General features: G+C 52.1%; 1 protein-coding gene across 5 annotated transcripts in view; it reads left to right on the forward strand.

Moving 5' to 3' along the window:
* NHSL2 (NHS like 2) overlaps nucleotides 1–24,274 on the forward strand; it is a 263,702-nt gene that overhangs the window by 167,616 nt on the left and 71,812 nt on the right. For 2 of the 5 annotated variants that reach the window (XM_032331458.1, XM_032331462.1), the window contains exon 1: nucleotides 17,408–18,473. The exons of 2 other annotated variants lie outside the window; for them this stretch is intronic. In XM_032331458.1, coding sequence (XP_032187349.1) covers nucleotides 18,431–18,473 — 43 coding nt within the window. In that variant the 5' untranslated portion in view covers nucleotides 17,408–18,430. Of the gene's footprint in view, nucleotides 1–17,407; nucleotides 18,474–24,274 lie in introns of those variants that run through there. One more of the 5 variants, XM_032331464.1, reaches the window with a different exon arrangement.

The raw sequence follows: 24,274 nt of genomic DNA on the forward strand, positions 1-24,274 counted from the left end.
GCTCAGTGGATTAAGCCGCTGCCTTCGGCTCCGGTCATGATCTCAGTGTCCTGGGATCGAGCCCCGCATCGGGCTCTTTGCTCAGCAGGGAGCCTGCTTCTCTCTCTCTCTCTCTCTCTCTGTCTGACTCTCTGCCTACTTGTGATCTCTCTCTCTCTGTCAAATAAATAAATAAAATCTTAAAAAAAAAAAAAGAATACATCCATGATGATTAGATTTAAAAAGATGATCTGCGTATATGTGAAATTGCCTGTCATACCACTGTTTCATGTACAACTAGCAAAACATGTGTCATACTTCAGGGATCATCGCGTTGTACTGTGGGAATAAACACAGGGAAATGGTTGTTTACAGCTGGGAAGATCAGAAAAGGCTTGAAGCAGGATGGGAGGTGTAGGCAATGGCCCCACCAGTCTCAAAAAGGTTGTGGCCACAGGGAGTGAGTGTGTTCCTGGCTGCAGGGCTGAGAAAGCTTTATGGAGGAGGAGGCAGGGTCTTGAGGGATGAATACGACTTTAAACAATCAGAGTTGGAGGTGGGAAGAAAACTATTCCAAGCACATGGAATAGAAGGGAGAGAGCATTTGGGGGACATGGGAGAGAAGTTGGTACTTAAGGCTCGAGGGGGCCTGGAAAGTGTCTCCAGGGCAGCGCGCTGAATGAATGGCCCAGGACTGGCTTCTGGGCCAGGACCTACCAGAGTCAGAGTTGGGGCCATGTATTCAAATTCACTTCTCCTTCTGAAACTTGTACTCAGAGCTTCGCCATACCAGGATAGGGTGTGTGCTGATCACGGCTGACAGGCCAGCAGAGTGAAGAAGAGACAGACTTGGAGTCAGCCTCTCGTGCATTCTTGCCCCGACCCAGCCACTTACCAGCACCTTCTTCCTTAAGCTCCCTTTTCTCATCCACGGAATGCAGACCAATCATCGGCCCCTCACACGTGGTGGGGAGAAGTAAGTGAGAGCACGATTCAAGTGACAAACTGGCTCTCTTCCCAGCTCTTGGGTTCCGTCGGGGGAAAATCTGGAGATAGTCCCACCCGCCTTGTTCCCATTCCCCCCACCTCCCGTCCTCCAGCCCTGTGTACAGCTGGACACCGTTGATGAGGTGACAGCAATGAGCCTTAAACCCCTTCACTTTGGGGAGATGGACCCCAGAGTTGCTGATTTCGGGCCTCAGACTTCTCTGTCCCCTCTTATGATGTGTCTAAAGGCACTAAGTCAGGTGAGGAGCCCGGTCCTCTTTCCTGGATAGACATGGCTGCTTCTGGCCTGGCTTGGCTTATGCATGAGCCAGAAAGATGCCCTTTCCCTGCCCCCAAAGTCCACTGAAGACACTGCAGGGGACCAAGTCCCCTCCTAAAGCCTTAATGACACACCTCCTGCCCCCCACCTGAGCACAGTGCTCAGCACAAAGGATTGCAGAATTCCTAGCTCCTTTCTGAGGGCGGTGATCTCGCATCAGTAAACCCATTAGAACCGACCACCCGCACCACGCACAGCCCGGATGTCTACCCTGATAAGTCAGAAGGGATGAGAATATTTTGAAAAGACTGTTGAATTGCTGGGAGTGGGAGGACCAAGCTTCTGAGGGGTTGTTAGGGAGCAAAGGAGAGGTAGGAGGAAGAAGAAGAGGGAAGGTCTGCGTGGGCAGGGTAACGTGGCCCATACCAATGGGTCGGCGAACACTAACCGAGACGTCCTCTGTGCCAGGCCCAGCAGAGCGCATACTCGGGGGCCCCAGCTCTGACACAGCCCTCCAGCAACTCACAAGCTGCCAAGATCAGAGAAGGTTCCGGAGCCCATAGAAGATTTCTAACAATCCCGGGACTTCTGTGTTTAGGGACAAGTTGAGTGGCTCAGACAGCCCAGGCTGAAGGTATTCAGAGGGAGTCCTGCAGACTGGGAGTGGACAGGGAGAAGACTTTAATGGAGTGGTGGGGTTAGGGCTGACGCTGGAGGACCAGGAGGATTTGGGAACAGTAGGGAGAGACAATGAGCAAGGGATGAGAAGCACTTTTTTTTTTTAAGATTTATTTATTTTAGAGAGAGAGAGCAGCGGGGAAGAATAGAGGGAAAGGGAATCTTAAGTAGACTCTGCACGGAGCACAGAGCCCAACGTGGGGCTTGATCGACACCTGAGCAGAAACCAAGGGCCCAGCTTAACAGACTTCACCACCCAGGCGCCCCAGGGAGCACTTTTTAGCAAGTGCTGAGTATATGCCTCGTGGCATTTGGCTAACGGAAGTCTCTAGTTAGAAGTTTTTGTTCTGTTATACAGATGAGGAAAACTGAGGCTGGGGAGGTTAAGAGACTTTGTGAGGCTGCACAGGTGGAAACAGCGGAGTAAGAATTTAAATCCAGATTGCTCTGACTACAGAGCCTTTCCTGGGTTGCTTTACCCATTAGGTGACAAATCTCAAGGGCAAGGCAGAGAATAGAACGAGTAGCCCATGGATTGAATGGGTAGAGGGATTTATTTCAGGAAATAGAGAAGCGGAAGGGGTCAGATGGGGCTAGTTCCGAGTACAGCCTAAAGAGGGTGGACTTGACACTTCATTTATTTTTAAAAATTTCATTTATTTATTTGCTTGTTTATCAGAGAGAGAGAGAGAGAGAGAAAGTGCGAGCACGAACAAGGAGCAGGAGCAGCAGGAAGAGGGAGAAGCAGGCTCCCCGCTGAGCAAAGAGCCTGACGTGGGACTCCATCCCAGGACCCTGGGATCATGACCTGAGCGGAAGGCAGATGCTTAACTGACTGAGTCACCCAGGTGCACCTGGGCTTGATGCTTAAGACAGAAGGTCACTGGGGTGGGTTCCAAGCAGTAGAGTGATAGGATTTAGGTTACATTTTGTCAACGCTTGCTCTGGCTGCTGTGTGAAGAACAGATTTGAGAGCATAAGGGTGCAGACAGGGAGCCCGGTGAAGAGGTTGTTCAGTGCAGTGGCTCAGGGGAGAGGTATTGGTAGCTGGGAGCACAAAGATCGAGGTAGAGGTGATATTGCAAAGTCCTTGGATGCGAGACAGTTCTGAGATTTTGAATGTCGGAGACACCTGAAAACACACCCCATCCAGGTGAGGTGATAAAGAGTTAGACAGTGGAGAAAGTACCGAATATGGAGACAGACAGGGGCCCAAATCCTGTCTACCCCACGTACTAGTTGGTTTCATTTAGTCAAGAAGGAGTAGGGGCGCCTGGGTGGCTCAGTTGGTTAAGTGTCTGCCTTCGGCTCATGTCATGATCCCAGGGTCCTGGGATCTCCCTCTCCCGCTCCCCCGGTTCATGTAGACTTGTGGGGTGTAGACTCTTTTCTGAGAACTCAGATGAGAAGAGGAGAGAGAGGAATGATGGGGCAGAGGAGAGGCGGGGAGAAAGGAGGAGTTCTGTGTCCGTTGTTCTCTTTTGTTGGTTTTTCTCCTCTGGGAGCAACTTGAGCACTTGTCGAGGCCCAGTGGAAGAAGCCAGTGGGGACCTTGGCCAAGCTGCCTCCCCTCTCTTAGCCTCCATTTAGGTACCTGTAAAGCAGATCAAACTCAGGATATCTACCTCACAGGGCTGTGTGAGAAGATTTACAATGACCTAAAAAGTGCTGAGAGGGATGCTTTTGTAGTCCTGGTCAAGCTCAACTTCTTGACCTGGGGAGCCGGTACATGGGTGTGTTCAGATTACGATCATTCACTCATTCCTCAGCCCCACCCTCCATCCCCTTACTCTTCAGATGCTCCAAAACCCGCCCCTTCCTGTTCGAGCTTCCTTGGCTGGCCCCTGGGAATATCATCTGGGGTCCCAAGTGCACAATGCCATTGAGTTCATATCTGGTTTGACTCCCAGCATGTCTTTTGCCTTTTAGAACCATCTCCAGATCTCATGGGTCTGTCTCCTCCAGCCTCTCTTCAGGCCATGTTTACAACCTTGAACCTGCCAAGACTCACATCGAGGACCTACTGCAAGTAGATAAGGGGGCAGGGACCAGATGCTCCCCAAACCTTACCTTCAGGGTTTTTGCCATGTTCATAAACCTTTCATGATTCTTACTAGGTTCATACATCCAGTTTTCCCAAGATGCTTCCCTCTTGGCCTCTTATACTTGCTCTGGGACCTCTATTGCCCAAGCCCTATCTTTCTGGCCTCTGGGGGGTCTCCTTGGAGGCCTCCTGCCAAATTCCACAGTGAGTTGCAAAGCCCAAGCAAAGATCATACCATCCTGTGACTTTTCTGTATGATTGTGTCTCTCCCGCTGGGCTGGGGAGCCTGGAAGGCAGTGTCTGCCTCCCTCTGTCGCCTTAGTCTGGTACAAAGGTGAGGCTTAAGTGATGTGTGTTGAATTGTTGAAGAAAACTGAGGAGGCCCTTGGCTGTTGGGGGCCTGGCAGGAGAGGTTCCTAGCGGGGGTGGTATTCCAAATACTGAACAGTGTGCCCTTTCTCTCCCCGGGTCTAGCCAGCTCTTCCTCATCCTTCATGACCCTGTCCAAGTGTCACCTCCTCTGGGAGGCGGCTCCTCTATCTCTTCCAGGCCAAAGAAGTTTCTCCTGGGTGCTCCTACAACATGTGGACCCCTCCCCTGGTATAGCGGTGATCCCGTTGTACTGTTATGCTCTGTGGGTGTGTTGGTCACCCCTCCTAGATGGTGACTTAACTACATCTGGGTCCCCAACACCTAGAAGAACACCTGCCCAGCCAGAGTAGATCCCCGAGAACTGTTGAAAGAATGGCAATGATTGGGTGGGTGGAGGGACGGATGGACGGATGGTTGGATGGATCCCACTTTAGACCTCTTGCTCCAAAGTCAGAAGGCACCGCTGTCTGGGTGGAACAGTGCTCCAAGTCTGCCAGGTGGAGGCGCTAGCCAGCTCCATACCCACAGTGCTTGGTGGCCATGACTTTGACAGAACAGGCCCCCTGTCTCGGAGCAGGAATCTGATGACATCAGGTTGGACCGTACCCCAACTCCACTAAGTAAGCAAAGTCACTCAAGGCTGTCTAGCTCTGGGGGTTGATTGCAGAAGCCATGGCCCTTTCCTCGCCACCAGGCTGTTAGGGCTGGATTGAGCTGCTGACCCAGCACAACCTACCCCGTGTCATTTATCCCACAGGGCTGCAGCACTTGTAGTGAGCAGCTGCATGCATTCGGGGAGGGGGAGGGAGAGAGAGACAGAGAGAGTGAGGGAATTACAGTGGGACTCATGGAAGGAGCCCTCTTATCGGCTGCCCAGGGTCCCAGTTCTAGGCGCTGAATCTCTGGGCTGCCAACTCAGCCCTCCCCCTGGGAAGGTAAAGCAGGCAGGGGAGGGGAGAGCGGAGCGAGGCTTCAGGTGTGCCTGACAAGGCGGCAGGTACGCCTGGTGGCCACATTGGGCATGCGAGAGGCATCTGGCTGTGTTAGCTCCGAGCCCGCAGCCTGGCAGCCTCGCGCTCTGCCAGAATTTCCCCAGGTCTCCTTCAGGACTGGAGCCCGGAGTCCGTTGGCAGCTGTCACTTACAGAACCGGATCCATCCCCCAGTGGAGTAGGGAGCTGTATCACTTAGAATTCCTGGGTAGCACATTCCTTCACTGGTCCCTGTCACACTCCCGGATTAGGCTCTGTTATTGGCCCCTCGCTCCTGCAAGCTTCTGCAGACGGAGCGAGGAGCAGCGGCAGCAGAAATGACAGCGCTGAGAGCAGAGGCAGCCAGGGACGGTGAGGGCGGACGAGTCGGGTCCCCGCGGGTGCCCGTGCTGGCCCCGGCTACAGAGGCAGATGAGGCGGGGGCCGCCCTCAGGGCTCGCTAGGGTTCTCCTGGAACCTAGGCTGCTCAACCTGAGTAGAGCACTAAGCAAGGGAGAGGGGGAGGGAAAGAGAGACAGGGGAAGAGGGGAGGAGGGAGGGAGAGAGAGAGAGATAGAGAGAGGCTGAGAGAAGCTCCTAGCAGGCTATAGTCCAAGTGAGAGGGTCAGGTCTGGACAATTGTGTGCCAGGGGCACAAGTGGAATTTGGATGAGCCATGTGTGTGAGAAGCAAAGCCGAGGTGATGTAAGCACCTGGGGAGGAGCACAAGCAGAGGAGGAAGAGGAGGAGGAGGAGGAGGAGGGTGAGGGGAGGAGGAGGAGGCAAAGAAGGAGGAGGAGGAGGAGGAGGAGGAGGAGGAGGAGGCGGCGGCGGCAGCCACGGGGCGGCTGCCAGTCCAGAACAGAATGATGGGCAACTCTCACCACAAGCAACCGAGGAGTAAGAGCCAAAGCTGGATGCATTCAGCAACAGGTACTCTCTTCCCTTCCCTCCTTTTCTGGGGCTCCTCCAGCCAGGGCCTCCCCAGCTGCAGCCGCGCGGGGCGCCTGACCCTTGGCATGACTCGCAGGGGCTGGCAGGGGGCGGGGAGAGAGCCTGAGGGAGATGTGGGTGAACTCCCGGCTCCGCTGCTCCCACGCCAGCCTGAATTGCATAAGTCAGAGCTCCCTAAGCTGGTGGGGGCCAGCCTCTTGCCAGCAACCCCATGTAGCCTCTGGAGGGTGGCTGGACCGTCTGGGAAGTGAGCAACGTGCCTTGGACTGAAGTTTATTGCTAGGACTGTGCTTTCTGTCTGGATCCTGTAGGCAGAGACCTGGAACCCTGCATGGCTTATCCTTTACGAGGCTCCTTTGTTATTCGAACCTTCGCCTCCCCCAGAGTCCCCCCCACCCCCGCCCAACCTCGCACAGTACATCTACACCTCTCCTGGCTCTGCCTCTCATGCTGCATGCACTAAACGATCCAGACAAATCTGTTTCTTGCTGTGTAATGCCCTGCCCCCACCTCCTGCCCCAGCCCTGGAGGGGAGCTCCCCTCACAGCAGGGGTGAGAGGAGCATGTGCCGACCTTGAGCTTGGTGCCCTCCTACCCTGGGCGTGCCCTGCGTCATCACTTGGCCTTCTCCAGACGTGGACTCAAGGGTGTTGGCATAGTTTCCCCCCTCAACAACCTCGTCCTGGATGCTGACAGTACGGAAATCAGGGACACAGAACCTGGAGACAACTTTTCCTAGCTCGCCTTCCCCAGCCATGCAAGAGCAATGTGGATGAAACTTCTCTTGTCCCGTTCACCCCCGCCCCCCCCACAACAGTTTTCCCTTCTGCCTGATCCTTGGCCACTTGGGAAGCACCTTCCACTGCTGCCTCAGCTCAGGCCACATGCACGAGGGCCAGGGGTCCCCTCTCTCCATCTTGCTAGTGCCCCCCCTCATCTTCCTACTCAGCGCCCCTCCTTCCAGAAGAAGCCCCTGGTTTTCTCAGTACCCATTTGGGAGGCCCACATCTCTGGTTCAGGCCAGTGGGAAGGAAAGGAAAGTTTTTGCCAAGTTTAACTCAAGTTTAGCATAAGAAAGCAACACACAGATCAGTGTCTTACCAAAAGCCTGCCACGTTCAGGACCAGAGGGCTGCCTCTGCCTTTTCTGAGGAATTTGGCCAGCCCAGGGGCTACAGGGAGTTGTCTGGGGCCAGCCAGTCCTAGGGGCAGCCCAGGAACAGGGGTCTCGCAGGGTGTCAGGGCGAGGGAAGCTACCAGAAAGCAACCTGGATTGTGCTCCAGGGAGGGTAGCTGCCCCTGGGGTACACCTATCAGAGCTGCACCAGATTTGCCCTCCTAGGTGGGCTTAATTTGGGCCCCTGTGGGGCACTGAGCCAACAGCAAAGGGTTCTGGGCCCTGAAGTTTGTTTGGAATCTTCTGGGGACATACTCTTCCAAGGCCACCTTTGGGTGAATGGCCCCACCATCACCTCATAGTGTCCTGCATCCCTGGCACAAACCTGGAGGCTCAGGCCCCATGGGTTTTAAAAGGAGATACTCGGCCACCCAGTATGGGAGCTTGAGGAGCACTTTCCACAAGTAAGTGGAAACTTGAGACGCTTACTGGCTGCTATTTCATTTCTTAGACATTGCTCTGCATCTTCAAGGCCAGCTCCAATCCAGGTCATCCTGGAAGCAGTAGCTGCTGGACCAGCTTCTGGAGGCATGAGGAGGTGACCTCAGGACTCCTTTCTCCCCCGCTTCACCTCCTGGCCCTCGCCTTTCCCCAGCACTGTACTTGCTCGCTCACTGTCCCTAGGCAGTCCCCGAAGCCTCGGTGGAACGCTCAGTCCTGCTGAGCCAACTAGAGAAACAGCCGGTTAGCCTCTCGGTTAGGCTGCACACTGACTGGTCAAGGAGAGGAGATAGGCACAGGAAACAGCTACACAGTCTAAGGGAGGAGATGAGGCCAACCTACAGGAGGTAGGTCTGTCCTGAGGTCCCCACAAGAGCCTCAGGGAGGAACAAAGCACCTCTTGCATTGCCGACCCCTAGATGCAAATGTCCTTTCTTCAGAGCTCCCACTCCAGCTTGCATCCGCTCTCCCTCTACTCCCTCTCCCTGCATAAAGGTAAAGCCACACCTGGAGACCATCTCCAGAGGCTTTGCCTCCACATCTCTAGTGCCCCCTCAAACTAACAGTCAGCTGCTCCATGTTCACCTGCATGTCCCACAAGGACCTCACGGTCAGCAAAGCACATCTTGCTCTCCCCTCTGCCCCTGCAGAGAGGCTCCTCTTTCTCTCTCTCCGTTTTCTTTAGGTGACGTTTTCTTTAGGTGACACCGCTATCTCCCCAGGAACCAAACTCGAAACTGGAGTCATAGTCTGCTCTCCCCACTTCCTCCCATCACAGTGAAAATTTTCACTCAACCATCTGTCCGTCCATCCATCCATCCATCCATCCAACAAGTATTTATCGTTGAGCCTTCCTCTGAGAACTGGCAGCCCCTCCTCTTATCCCACTGTCAATGTGAGTCCAGAACTTTGTTACCTCTGGCCTGTTCCAGAACCGGGCTCCCAGCCTCCACCTTTGCCTTTCTCCTGGCCATGCCTAGCGCAGCTGGCCACCAGAGGGATCCGACCTTGCACTCTCAGGCTATGAACCCAAGCCTTGCTAATCTGGGGCAGGTAGGTTAGGGTTGCTCCCAGTGTGTGCCCCGCTTGTCCCAGGTCGCCCCAGGGATCACTTGTACACAATCCAGAGAAAACTTTTTTTTTTTAACCTTCCAGAGTTCTGTATGTATTTTAATGTGTATTGGAAAAAAATATTACCATCCCAAATCCAACCCATGGTTTCTCATATATTTTTTATTAGGGCAACATTAAGTGTTTTAAAGTGAGTCTTTTAAAATAGTTAAGTAAATGGTATTACAGGTGGTGCAGAGAAATGGAAAAAGTTGAAAATATGAGACACAATTGCCTTAGGTTTGGGAAGCAGCGGTTTCTAGGGTAAAGTATATGTTCCTTAACACGCTGTAGAGACTTTCCATGATGGGACCCACCTAGTTCTCCAGCCTTACCGCCTCTTACGTCCTTGTGAACTTGATGATCTAGCCATCTTGAACGACTGGTAGATTTCCAAATACACCATATGCCCATTCGGCACTTGTGCGCTCACAAATGCACTTTCTTTTGCCTGGAATGCCTCCTCTAGCACCCCATCTTCTCTTGGCAATTTCCTATTCATCCTTCAAAGTGCTGACTGGGTGTCTCCTCTTAGCTGAAGCCTTCCCTGATTGATCTCCTTCCTCCATGCAAAATTTATTAATGCGGTTCTTCATTCCATCTTCTGTGCTAATTTGGTACTTTGTATGTAATTTTATCATTGCTGGGCAAAGTCTTTTCAATGGGTTTTTCATCTGGCTTTCTTTCTTTCTTTTTTTTTTTTTTTAATGAAGACTTTCGTTTTTAAGAGTAATTTAGGTTCACAAACTTGAGGAGAAGGCATAGAGGTTTCCTGTGTACCCCCAACCTCCCCCTTCAGACTGCCTCCCCCATGATCAACATCCCCCACCAGAGTGGGACATTTGTTACAATTGATAAGCCTACTTACCAATTACATGTCATTATCACCCAAAGTCCGTAGTTCACATTACAGTTCGTTCATGGTGTTGCGTATTCTGTGGGTTTGGACAAGTGTATGATGACATGTACCCATCATTAGGGTTTCACAGAGAGTATTTTCACCACCCTAAACGTCTCCTGTGCTCAAGGTATATTCATCCTTCCCCTACCCACCCCCAACCTCCAGCAACCGCTGGTCTTTTTACTGTCTCCCGGGTTTTGCTTTTCCCACAATGTTGGAATCACACAGTATGTAGCCTTTTCAGATTGGTTTCTTTGTCATTTTTATGCTTGTTGTGACATGCTTATCTCCCCTAGTAAAATGTGAGCTTCTCGAAGGCGACGGCTAAAACTGGTCTACCAAAGGGTGGGAAAGAACTGTTGACCAAACCTTGGAAGGCTTGAGTTCTGATCTCTCATGCTTGGGAACCAGAAGGGTGATCTTGAGCAATTCATTCCCCTCTGCTACCTTCATCCTTCTTGTATAAAAAGCTATTAATTAGGGGCACCTGGGTGGATCAGTCAGTTAAGTGTCCAACTCTTGTTTTCAGATCAGGTCATGATCTCAGGGTCACGAGATTGAGCCCCACATAGAAGGCTCTCCTCTCCCTCTTGCCCTCTCCCCCCGCTCACGCACTCTTTCTCCCTCTCTTTCTTTCTCTCTCAAATAAATAAATCTTTTTTAAATTAAAAAAAAATTTTTTTAAAGATTTTATTTATTTATTTGCCAGAGAGAGAGAGAGAGCGCACAGGCAGGCAGAGTGGAAGCAGAGGCAGAGGGAGAAGCAGGCTCCCCGCTGAGCAAGGAGCCCGATGTGGGACTCGATCCCAGGACGCTGGGATCATGACCTGAGCCGAAGGCAGCCGCTTAACCAACTGAGCCACCCAGGCGTCCCAATAAATCTTTTTTTTTTAAGCTATTAATACTTAAAGGGGATCCTTGACACACACAACCCCCACTTCCCACCCTCCTGCTAGTGGTGGTTGGGAAGATGTGGTGTGAGATTGCTGGAAAAACTTTGAGGAGGTTGAAATTGCTTCTCAAGTGAAAGAAGAGTGATTATGATTGCAGATGGGGGAACACGGCAAGTCTACCCCGAGAATGGAACCAGTTGTGAGTCCGGCATGTTTGGGGGACCGTGGCCAGACTGAGAGATGCAGCTGCAAAGTGGGTGCAGGTCGGGGGCTGGCACTGGGAAGGTCCTAGAATGTGAGAGGCATAGGTTGCTTTGACACTGGAAAACCTTGTTTACCAAGCTCATGAGTTGGAATTGACTTCCCACCAACTTTTATGCCCCTTTCTACCCCTTGAGTGAGCTGTAGCCCTCTTGCCCTATGACTCTGGATGGCATATGGGCAGGTATGTGCTACTGCATCCTCACTATCCAGCACGTGCAAAGCTGTGCACATACTGTCTATTCGGACCCCTAGACCACACAGGAGGGCAAAGGAACCAATAGCGCACACCTGTAGTACACATACCAGCACTTTCCGTCCGCAACATTACTTACTTAACCCTTGTAATGACCTCCAGGCAGGAGTGGTGGATGCCATTTTATGGATGAGAAAACTGAGGCTTGGGAGGAGAGCTGCCCCAGGGTCTGACGACCAGAAAGTTGCAAAGCCTAGATTGGAGCCCAGGGCTGTCTGACTGTCAAACTTGTCCCTGTCGTGCCACGCCATGGGCCTCTCCGCGTCTTTGCAACTGTGGCAGGAGTTAGTAACCCTGGAGACCGGGTGTGGTGAAAGGAAGGTTCTATGGCTCTGTTATGGTAGGGCGAGCCCATCTCTATAGCAACAGGAACTGCAATTCCCAGCCCGGTAGAAGGCCCACCATATGTCTAGTTGATGGCACGTTTGTGTTGTGGGAATAATTAAACTCACTGGATGCTCCGTGTTTGGTCCAGAAACTGGAGCTGAGCCTGAGCTAGCAAGAAATTGGGGTGTCCTTGAGTGTCAGCCTAGCCCGGGTGTTGTGATGGGTTTAGGATACAGAGAGAACTGCTCTCCCACCCCCACTCCCAACCCAAGCAGCCATCCCTGTGCTGTGGGCAAGGTAACCTGTGCTCCAAGACGGAAAGGAGTTCACTGTTCTCTTCTCTGTACTAAACAACATGCAGAAGTCGTATCATTGCGTTTGCAAGGCATTTTCGTAGTTGACCCAGCCCTTTCGTATTCATTACCTTCTAGAAGTCTCATAATCCTTGATTTTGGTATATTGGGTACTTGAGTGGCAGGGGTGACTGAGGGGGCCAAGTGGCCCCTATCCCCCTGGGGACCTTCTTCCTAAAGACCTATTTCCTAACTTGACCTAAGGAGCCCAATGGAAGGTGGAATGGGAGAAGCTTAAACTCCAAGGCACCAAACAAAAGATTTCCTGGTGCTCCTCACCTCCCACAACCGCAAGACATGTTGGAGGTAGAGGCATGAGCCCTGGGGCTTGAGGCCCATCACCACAGTCACACACTTCCTGGGCTGAAACTGGAAGGAAGCACCAAGTGTATAAATAGTACAATGGCCAACCTGAGGGCAAATAACAGGGAGATGGCTACGTAAATCTGAAGCATCCCACCTCACTGAAGTATGCTACCACTGTAAAGAGCTAATTCTGAGGACAGCTGGGCAACATGGACAATGCTTATAATGAAAATCCCATACAGAATGCGCACTGTCAAATTGTATCTGTGGCGAGCTTTGCAAGCCCTGTAAAAAAGTATGTCTGCACACCAGCAAGGACTGGAAGGGAATGGTGGAAAAAGCAAACCTCGATTTATTGCGAGTGGCAGGCTGGTTGGCGAATTATTCTTTCCCTCAGATTTCCATTAGTGTTGTTATAATGTCATTCGTGCAAAGAAAAATAAAAACCACTAACATATAGAACAATTGCACTGGCAAATCATCCTGTCAGGCTGAGAAACCAAATCGTGTCGTTTCTCTGAGCCAGCATACGCTCAAAAGGCATCAGGGCAAGAGTAAAGGCCTCTTCTTACAGAAAGAAGCAGCCGCGGGAAATGGGGGAAGCGTGGATTGAGTGTGGGCAGCCCCGGGTTTGAACCCCAGCTCTGAGCCTTACTTTGAGTTCTGGGGGAAGTGACTGCAGCGCTTGTACCCCTGTCTTCTTCAATTGGAATGTAAGGATGCTAATTATATAGCCACTGTGACCCCCTTACAGGGCTGTGGTGCAGAATAAATGATGTAGGGTGTTTCGAGGGCTTTGTGAGTTGGGAGATGCTGTGCTGTGTAAAGCCTTATCCTGGTATATATGCAAATAACTTGAGACAAAAGCATTAAGCACCATTCACCACTGTCCCACCTCAGCTGACAGCAAAGCGAGACTGGCCTGTGCGGCTCGGTCTTGTCTTCTCTGGGCGCTGGGTGCCACTGAGATTTGATACTGCGAGTGAGGCTGTCCAGTTTTAGCCAGGGTTAGGGAACACTTGGGAAAATGTCGTGGGCTTTGCTCGTCCTCTGAAGTGCTTAAACAGGGTGGGGAGCCGATGAGAGTAATTGATAGAGAACATGGCAAAGACTTCTTCAGCTGCTCGGACTCTCGGACACACATGGCCACTTACTAGCCTGTCTGCCTTTCAGGCAAGTGACCTAGGGTCTCGGAGGGCCCATTACCTCCTTGGTCTGGTGGAATTAGTCCTGCCCGCCTCGGCACGGTCGTGAGGATGAGATGCAGAGCCGGCGAGGAGTGTGGGTGTGGTGCCTTTCACTGCTTGAAACTGTCAGCATAGAGGGACTCCTGGGTCACTCTGTTGGCCAAGCGTCCAACTCTTGGTTTCGGCTCAGGTCATGGTCTCCTGGGTCATGAGATCGAGCCCCACATCGTGCTCCATGCTCAGTGGAGAGTCTGTGTGAGATTCTCTCTCCCTCTCCTCTCCTTTCCTCTTATCTCCTCTCCTCTTCTCTCTCTCTCAATCAATCAATCAATCAATCTTTTTAAAAAACCTGTCAGAGTAGGAAGGATCTTTAGGAATCACTTAACCTAGGGCTCCTCAACGAGTGCTGAGAGGGGTGTGGAGAGAGGCTTGGGGGAGCATAGTGTGTATATATTATTTTTGCCTGTCAGTATTGAAAAATCCTCTATGGGAAAAAGAGGCTTTTTGTCTAGCATGGTGGGGCCCGGGTGTTTCAATAGAGGTGAGGTAGGAGTTTGGAAACCACTCACCTCCCCCAAAATTTTCATTTTATAGACCCACAGAAATAAGGTGATGTACCCAAAGTCACCCAGCTACAGAGATTAATGCAGGCCCTAGTCCAGCGGCCGCCCATCCCCCCTCTCCCCCACCACCACACCGCTGTCACCACTGCCCAGGAGCCGTCCCCATGCCCTCTGGGATCTCCCCAAGCTGCCCTGTGCCACCATGTCCATATGACCATTATCAAGCTGGGAGAAGCCAGACAAGGCTCAGACATTGAGAGGAGGCAAAAAATGAAGTTTGAGATAACAAGGGAAGATGGCCCCGGTGGGGGGTCCTGCACACTGACAGGTCAGCTCCACATCACCCCCCCCCAACCCCCGGGACAGTCCTTCCAAACAATTTGAGCTAATGCAGCCTCCTAAGTGCCATCTGCATCCCTGTGGAGAAAATGGTCTTTGATGAAACCTTCATCTCTCTCAATAGCAGATTTTCTATTTAAAAAGTCAATCTCCTGTCAGATTCTCCAAGAGCACAGATGGAGGGTTGTGGGGTCCTGGGAGCGGGATGAGGCTCTCAATCGCTCCCAGTCATCCGGGTGGAGTGTGTTCTTTGAGCCTGCTTTCCGGCATTGGAGACGGTGGCACAGAGCCACCTCTGTGAATTCCTTTTGTGAACTTTGTAGACGCTGGGGGTCAGGCAGGTGCTGTGTAGGCCCCTCGGGCTTGCTTCAGAGAAGACGTGCCCCTCTCTTGTGCTCCATGAGGGATTAAAGGCACATCCCAGCTCCAGCATACGGCTCCTTCGAGATATTCAGGACTGCCCAGCAGCCTGGGGCCTTGCTTCTGCTTCAGGGACCCGACTTCTGGGATTTCTGGCTTCTGTGACTTAGCTCCTCACACTTCTGCCCTGGCTTTTCTCGCCGAACACCTATGCGGAATTCTACCCTCCCCCTTGCCGTACTCTTGAGTGCCTCTGCCCCTGCACTATGATTATCTTCCTGGACATCTGCCCCAACCTTTGGTTCTGTCACCAGCTCCCTCCTGTTGTCTAGGTGCTGTGGGGCCTGGCTTGGGGGGTGGGAGCGAGCTGTCTGCTTGGAGTAAAAAGCAAAATTGAAAAGGGAGAGATCTCTTTGGTGGCCACAGAGCCCAAGGTCACAGCACTAGTTCATAGGATGAAAGCAGCCCCTGTTGCTACCATTGCTGGGCCTCCAACCACCCCCCACCCCCGACATGAGATCTGTGTGATGGGAACTGACACATGCCAACTATCTCCCCCCACCCAGGGGGCAGTTGTTTGCCTTGACTCCAGCTGAAAGAGTTCAAAAACAAGAGCTGGGGGAACAAAAGACAGATACTGGCCAAGGCTCTAATTTGTAGACTCTTCCCATCCCGAAAAACAACACGGTCCTGACCCCACATGATGGCAGCCCCTGCCCAGCCCCACCAGCCAGCTCCAGCCCAGAACAGGCCAGAGGAGAAGGGGCTGCTGAGGTTGACGACACATTCAGACCTGTGCGAGGTGACCCAGGGATGATAGCCATTGGGAGACCAAGCTGAGGATAAGACAAATGACGTTTCTTGGGAGCCTGGGTGGCTCAGTCGGTTAAGCATCTGCCTTCCTCAGGTCATGATCTCAGGGTCCCGGGGTCGAGTCCTGTGTCGAGCTCCTTGCTCAGTGGGGAGCCTGCTATTCCCTCTCCCTCTGCCTGTCATTCTCCCTGCTTGTGCTCTTTCTCTCTGTGTGTCAAATAAATAAGTAAAATCTTTTAAATAAAATAAAATACCAACAACATTCCTGAAGGGGTGCCCCCTGAGCTTTGGGTGGAGGTCTAGCATGTTCAGGAAGGTGCTAGGAGACACAGGCCAGCTCCAACATACCTTTTTCCAAATCAGGCAACACCCTGAGTGCTTTGTCAATATTCAGTCATCTGACCCACGTGGCAACCTTACGGCATAGGTACTCTCATTATCTCCTGAAGGGGTTATACAGGTTAGAAACCCCAGATTACATAACAAATATACTGATTAGAAATTGAGGCTCTGAGGCAGTTGGTGATTTGCCCAAGGCACGCAGGTGAGACTGAGACTGGAGCCCAGCGAGTGGAGCTTCCCAGTCTGTCTTCCTAGCTGCTGTGCGAAGCTGCGCACATGAGGGAGCTAAGACAGTCAGGCCACCTTTGCCCTCCACCCACTAGCTGGGCTAAGACTGCACGTCAGTGTCTACGACAAATTAGCGGCTATGGTTCTCAACCTGGAGAGACTTGCAAATACCATCAGTGCCCGCGCCTGAGAAAGTCTGGCCCAGTTAGCCTGAGATGAAGTCCAGCCTGTGGTGAATGCAGAGGGCAGGATGAGCAGGAGTTTGGGGGAAGCTCCCCAACTTAGAAACACGCAGCATCTCTCCCATCCTGACAAACAGCTACCTCCCAGCTCGGCTACGCCCTCCAGTTGTGGCCCTATCTCCTTCCTCTCTAACTACAACCAGACTTCCTGAGAGGTGTCTGCACTCCCCTCCCATTTCCCTCCTTAACCTGCTGTGGGTTGGCGTCCAGGAAGCCAGCCTTGCCAAGGTTACCCTTTTGTTGACACAGTGAACATTCCCCGCTTGGGCCTCAGCCTACTGAAATCCTTGAATGCTACGATGACATCAACCGTCCTGGCTTCTAGAAACTGACCCTCTCCTGACTCCGGGAAACACAATGCATTCTCCTTGTCTGGGAGTTTCACCCATCATTTTAGATGGCTTTTTGTAACAAGCCATACAAATTCGTTCTGAGGATGGGTCTCAGGCCTGCCCTGCCCTTGAGGAGCTGAGAGTCTTAGTTGCGGAGGTGCTCAGCTTCCTGGGGGCAACAAGGTGGTTCCTCCAAGTCTGCTTCTCAGCCCTGACTCCTTCCCTCGAGCTGCTTCTCCCATCTCTCTGCATTTCTGATGAAAATAAGAAGGAGAATTGAGCTTCAGCTAGGTCTCTTTTCACCCTCTGAGCAAGAACCCAGGATGGCTCCCTTACGATTAGAAGACAGCTGGTTACTGGGACAAGGTGTGGTTTGTCTGCCTCTGTTTGTTTTGCCAGTTTGGTCATGGAGTCCCTTTGTAATGAGCTTCCAGCACAGGTGACTTATTTCCCGGGTCCTGGTCCATCTAAACACACAGAAACGACTTTGAGCAAGATATATTTTAAGGTTTTGGGGGGGGGGGTTCTGTTTTGTTTTTTGAGGAAGAGAAAGAGTGAACATAGCGGGCCAAGGGCAAAGGGAGAAGGGAGACACAAAGCTCCAAGTGGGCTCTCACGACCCTGAGATCATGACCCGAGCCGAAATCAAGAGTTGGACCCCCCAACTGACTAAGCCACCCAAGTGCCCCTGAACAAGACAGGTTTTAAATATTTTAAAGCCAGCGATTCTCTCATGCCTCGTGCCCTGGGAGATAGGCTTTGCTAGAATCTGCAATAGGCTGGAAGGGTGGAGGTGGGGGAAGCGGTGAAGAAGGCCAGCGGGATTCTCCACCTGATGCCATGGAGAGCAAGGCTGGACACGAATCTCATGATTCTCTGCTGTTGGACGTCGGGAAGAGCCTCTTTCCCTCTCTGAGCTTTGGCTTTCTCCCCTGTTCTTGGGACGCGCCATGATTAGCTCCTGTGCCTCTAGTGAGGATGCTGGGAGATGACCTCTCCGTGCCGTGGGTGTGATCCTCAGCCAGAGGGGACACTCACTAAGGGCTGGCGAAACCGAACTGAATGGCATTCAGCCGTGGTACAAGGCTCACTCCGGGCCAAGAGAGAAAGTGTGTATGTGCAAGAGAAACTTGCAAAAAACAAGGCCTATCTCTGTGCACGTCTCTCCTCTGGGAAGGAAGGGGCCCACACAGTGACAATAGACCACGGGCGCTGACTCAGACAGCCAGTTCCTGCTCACTTCCCCTCGCTGCAGGACAGCGGCTGGGCCGAACGGGAGGTCAGCCCTCTGTGGGGCTCCAACTCAGGCCTCTTGCTGAAAACCTTGCCTAGAGAAAGACAAGACCAGCTCGCAGACAGCACCCATCACTGGTCTGCCGTGACGGGACCCACTGGACCAGTGTGGCCGTGGGCAGACGGTGGGGGCGGAAGGAAACGGGAAAGTAGAGAGAGGAACCTCACTTGTCGAATCCAGCCTTGCTCTCCCCGGGCTCTGCAGCCCAGGGACCACTTCACAGGCAGCAGAGCATGTGACCGTTGGGGCCAAACTGACCCAGCCGGGGTGCAGGGAAACGGGGTTTGGGAAGAACCCCTGGGTACCACACTGAGGAGCCTGGGAACCAGGCTTGAAACAGCGTGGAGCTCCTCGGCCCCTGCCCACAGTGCGGGCCCACACACACTTCTCCCTCGCATGACGATTTGCTGGATGTGGCGTCTTGGTCATCCACACCGCTAGGATGGAGAGAGCCGAGTCTGTCACCCTCTTCTGGAGCCGGGGAGGTGAGTCGTTGGGGGAGGAGGGGTCGCATGCTCAGCAGAGGGGAAAGGGAAGGAATGGGGGCCCGTGGAGGAGGAGGGGCTTCCTGCACTGGGAGCTATCCTGAGGCAGCCTGCGCCATCTTGGGGTAAAGTGAGTTCCCTTAGGACTAGAGGTATGCCAGGAGGGGCTGCGCGACCACTTGGCCGAGGTGGTGTAAAAGGAATTCAAATTTGAGTGGCCCTGGAGGAGGACAGGGTGGATGTGATCACATCCTAACCCTAACCATCTGGGATTCTAAAGGGATATAAGAGCTACCGAGGAGTCTTTAGGATGTGTGTGGGAAATCCCGTTATCACTTATTTCTACAAATCGACTTCCTGTACTTTCTGCTCATTTGGGCGGGGGGTCGGGTTGTGTGTGGAATGCTGTCTTGGTCAGTCTTGGGGCTTGACCCACCTCTTGGACTCCTGCTGAAATGCGGATTTGTGTGTGTGTGTGTGTGTGTGTGTGTGTACGCACACAATACCAAAGCATGGGGGGGCAGGAAGGGGCTGGAAAGGGATGCCTAACACTAGTCATCCATTCACCGAGGTTACTAGCCAGGTACCCAGTGCTTCCTAATCCCAGTACCAGCCAGATCTCCTGGCAGTAGGGTAGACTAGAGTTCAGAGTCCCGAGGCACACCAGCCTCCCCCTCTCTGGCTTGGGTGAAGAGGATAAGCCCCGTTAGGGGAGGTGACGCTGCAGTTGCCTGCCCATGGCCATGGCTTGGGGGCTCTGGTCACAGCTGCAGAGGTAGGCTGTGGATAAGGAAGGACTTTCTAGCAACCTCTCCATGCCCTGTCTTGGAAAGGAGTGAGGGATCTAGGGGTCTTTGGACAGGCTGCATTTCCCGCAGTCACCAGGCAGGCCCTAGGGAAGGCCAGGGCAAGCGAGAGCTGGCTTTCCTCTTCTGGGGAGGAGGAGGGGGAAAGAGCCCTCCCACCTCCACCATGGCCCTGGGATGCAGGCCTGGCCCCACCCTGCAGTGGGCTCCCTCCTCCCACCTCCACAGTTACCTCTCTGGCATCCCGTCTCTGTCCCTCCTGCTGGGGTCCCTGCTTCCCCTCTCCAGCCATTGTCCACCCTTTGTGGCCAGAGTGCAACTTTATAAAACGGACCCAGCCACTTCAGGTTCTCCCATGGCTGACCACTATCCACTGGTGAAAGTGCACATTTCTCTCTCTTCTCTTTTGCTTCCTTGCTACTCTAAAAACAGAGCAGAGATAACATCGTTTCTCACTAACGCAGCTCTGACATTTCATAAATCTGTCCCAGACAACCGGAAAGGGCTATATTTAACCTTCTGTCTTGTAGCTTTTAATGGAGGGACTTGCTTCAGACGCTGCCTTCTAATGCCACAGGAGACCAGAACCTTTTCTTTGTTCTCTGCAGGCCAGGACAGGCCTCTGCCTACAGCTGGGTAATACAGGCTGCTTGGCCCGCCGGCCACCTCAGAACACCCACCCTCCTCTCTCTCTTTCTCTCTCCAGGTGAAGGAGGTCCCTGTCCTACCCCCTGGAGTACCCCCTCACCTTCCTTATCTGCAAATACTTGAAAGTCTCCTTAGGATCCCCATAGCTGGAGAAGTGGGACGGCAGGTGAGCACAAGAATAGGATGGAGAACAGGGCCTGAAGGTGTGGGCCAGACCTGGGGAGAGAGCCAGGAGAGAAGAAGAGGTACTGTCAGGGGTTTTAGTTGTGACCGTAGAGGGGGAGAGGAAGTCCTGCTAAGTAATGTGCCAGGCCCTATATACAAAGCTTTGCGCGTCTTGCCTCATGTGACTCTCGCCACAAACCTAGAGAGGCAGGTGCTCTCGTTACCCGCGTCGTACTCCACGGAGGACACTGGCGCCCGGAGCAGTTCGGCGGCTTACCCAAAGTCACACACGGCTTGACACCGACAGAACTCTCCGCTCTGCCCTGAGCTGTGGAGCCCAGCCCAGTAGATGAGGTGTTCTAATGGCCCTCTGGGATTACTCCCCAACGCTTCCGGAGTCTGCTCTCCTCCGCCTTGCGGACGGCAGCTCCTGGGGCCAGTCACCTTAAACAAGGAGCCATAGCGTTCTTTTCGCTCCCTCTGTCCCCTGGACACCCAGGGTCCTGCTGCTGCCACAGCCCCCCTCTTGCCGCTCACTCTCCCACAATGTGGGGAAGGAGGAAACCTTCACTGGGGCCGACCAAAGGGCCGCTCCATCTAAGGGACGGCCCCAGAGCCAACGAGTGGTAATAGAGTGGTAATGACAGTCCCAATTTGTAGGGCACTTTATTGTTTGCCAACCGCTTTCCTAGTCAGCAGAGTTGTAGGGAAGGGAACTCCAAGGTGATCTTACTGGTACACAGTACAGCTTTAAAGGACACTGAATTACAAGGGGAGAAAATTATTCACGGCCCTTCTCTTTCTAGCTTTCTGATCACATCAAAGAGAAGGTCTCAGCGTGGTGCTATTCTTCCATCTTTATAATGCCTGCTAATCTTCTTTAGGAACCAAGCTAGAGCAGGCCTCAGGCTCAAAACCACTGACAGGCAGTGATATCTACATAGGAATTAATTACTCCAGTTGGTTTCCACTATATTTACTTTTACAGTGACTTTCTCTTTGGGGCAAGTGAAACTCCTGTATTGGTGTTTGGCTGCCAGAGACAATTTCCTTTCGTAGAAATTTACTTAGGCAAAAGACGTTGCTGTCGAGAAAAAGATGAAATGAATCGTGAACAGAACTGGTGGTGACCAGACAGGGCAGAGCTCGTCCAAGTGGTACCTGCATGGCGGAAGCTTGGGCACCACTGGAACATGCCAGTCAATCAGCACCAAGTTCCTCAGCTTGGCCTCGAAGGCCCTGCATGGTCTGCCCCTACTAGTGTCTGGGACGTTGTTGTCCCTTACTCCCTGACCCTCCCTGCAAGCCTGAGGCCTTTGAGCACCCTGTGCCCTCTGTAGTCTCTCTCCTGCATCTCTTGACTGTCCATCAAACACAAACTCATTCTTCAAGACTCTGTAAATGGTACCTCCTCTAGGAAGCTGTCCTTTAAGCCAAGCACTAGGTTCGTTTCTTTCTCTATTAGAGTGTCTCTCCATGGCTATAATTATTTGTTTATAGGTCGATCTCTTCTACCCTACTGATTCCAAATGCATTTTATAAGAAAAACTTAGGCACGGTGGGGAGAGTGGGGTGGAAGAGGGAATACAGATCTGACTCAAAGTGAGGCCTGTGCACAGTGATTAGGCCCTGGGGACAGTCACAGCTCCTGGGATCACTTGGAATTGAGGCTTTCCAGATGCCAAACCAGAGCCTACACAGGCTAGAAAGCCTGTCTGGGGACTGCTGCTGGGGGACTGCTGCAGGTCCCATGTATTGGGGTGCCTTTGGTATTAACACCTAGGATTTAGGGGCACCTGGGTGGCTCAGTCAGTTAAGGGTCTGCTTTCAGCTCAGGTCATGATCCTGGGGGCCTGGGCTTGAGCCCCTTGTCAGGCTCCCTGCTCAGCGGGAAGGTCTGCTTCTCCTTCTCCCTCTGCCCCTCCCCCCATTCATCCCCCCCTTTCTCTCTATCAAATAAATAAATAAATAAATAAAATCCTTTAAATAAAGGCAAACCCACCCACCTAGTATCTAAACAAAGGAGGCAGTACTGGCTCAAGGGAAAAGTCGGGCTGTGACACTGTCCTGATGACAGCCTCAGCTGACCCCACGAGAAGCTCTGGAACTGGACTGGTCCTTCAGAGTTGTTCTGAGTCAGGGTGAGGAGACCTGGCATTGGATGCAGGCCGCCTCCAGGAAGGACCATGGCCTTGGGCGAGGCAGCGCTCCTCTGAGGAGGCAGCTGGGCAGGGCCCAAAGAGGACTGTCAGCCAGAAGCCCTTGGTCCTGGGGGGACCTGGAGGGCCATCATCGTGTCTACCGCAGGAGCCTTGTCAGCGCCCCTCCTCTGAGCTTCAGTGTTGACAAGGCGGGGAAAAGGGATCAGTGGTTTGGAGGGCAGAGCATGGTGGCCAAGAGTTGGTGACTGGAAGAGCCTGCTAAACATTTGTTAACAAGAATAAATGGCTGAGGGGTGCCTGGGTGGTGCAGATGGTGAAGCTTTCAGCTCAGGTCATGATCTCAGGGTCACAAGATCGAGCCCCGTGTCGGGCTCCGTGCTCAGTACAGAATCCGCTTCAGATTCTCTCTCTCCCTCTCCCTCTGACCTTCCCACTTGTGCTCTCTCTTTTCCTCTCTCTCTCTCTCTCTCAAATAAGTAAATAATTTTTTTTTATAAAAGGAATAAATGGCTAAGTATGATGTTCTAAGCACTGTGCTTAGAGGCAGAGAGCCAGAGACAAACAAGTCACAGGGAACTTCTGGTATAACTGGGATAACAGATACGTAAAGAGACTCTTCCAGAACATTGTGGTAAGTGCTGAAATGTCGACTACAGACCATGCATCCCCAGCACTTTATTCTTGCTTCTCTTGGAGGCCCTATCATAGGACCCTTCCAGCAACCCTCTAGGGCGTGATTTATTGTCCTCACTCTACACATGTGACAACTGAGATCCAGTGATTTACTTTAGATGCTATTGCTGACCAGATTCCCCCGAGCCGGGCCGGCCCCTGAACAGTCAAGCTTCACAGCCCATTCCCTCTCTCCCCTACACCGCACAGCCCCTCTCAAAGCCACATGCAGTCCTTTGCACTTGGCAAAGTGCTTATTACATGTATTTCGCCTTGCCGTGGCCCTATGAGGGAGCAACATTAAGATGTCAGAAAAAAGTAGGCTTTTACCTTTATTTTCTTAACTTGCCTGCTATGCTTTCAGAAATAGATATATTCTGATTGTATTTAAAACAGTGACATTCTTTTTTATTCTGGCTTTCTTTTTTTTTCCCCTACACATTCTTAACCACCTGTGAAATTCTGCCATTACACTCATCTGTTCTTCCATATCTTGTCTCAAATGTGAGAAAATTATGATCAAGACCCAGTTAGTTCCTTTTGAGCTGTGAAGGGGGGGTGGTTTTGTTTGTTTGTGTGTTTGTTTGTTTTTAATTTCAGCCTCACTCAAAAAGGCAAAACTTTTTTGATTTAAACATTAAAAATATGAAACCAAGAATATCTCTGATTTTATGTGTGATTAATACTCCAGGAGAGGTTTTGACTTGTTTGTTTGTTCGGTGGGAGGGCTTGTGTAGGCTGAATAACGGGGCCTTTAGAGGCAAATAAAAATTACCCTTGAGGAGCTGGTTCTTGAGAAGGGCAGCTGCTCCTTGTTTCCTCTCCACCCTGAGGCCGCACCCTCTTCCCACCCTTGTGTCCAGCCTCCTCCTCAAACTCTAGGCCCAGTCTCTTTCTTCTCTTCTTTCCGCACCTGAAAGATTTCCTGTTAACTGTCATTGGTGGCCCCATTTGAGCCTATACCAAAAGAATTCTAGCATCTTTCCCAGTGAATTCCACTGTGGTCCGTCTGGCTCCAGAGTTCTCCTAAAGCAAGGCTTTTCTCTAGAGTTCCCCCAGCAGAAGCTATCACACTGTAGAAACCCAACAATGGCTCTATGTTACAGAGGACAAAAGTCTCCATATGTTCCCAGAGAGAATAAAAGATTCCAGGCCCAGTGTGCCTTCGTTTGCCATCACTATCACAGGACTATAATTAAAATGTCCTCTCTCTTTACAACTACTAAAATACCATGCTGCTCTCATGGATTAGACAAGGGAGCCCTCATTTCTACCCATTTCCTTGACTTCCTCATAAAGAGCTTACAATAAGCGATGGCAGCCAAAGTGGGGTTCAGGGGTCAACTTT

The sequence above is a fragment of the Mustela erminea genome, chromosome X (genome assembly GCF_009829155.1).
Source record: "Mustela erminea isolate mMusErm1 chromosome X, mMusErm1.Pri, whole genome shotgun sequence".
NCBI lineage: Eukaryota > Metazoa > Chordata > Mammalia > Carnivora > Mustelidae > Mustela > Mustela erminea.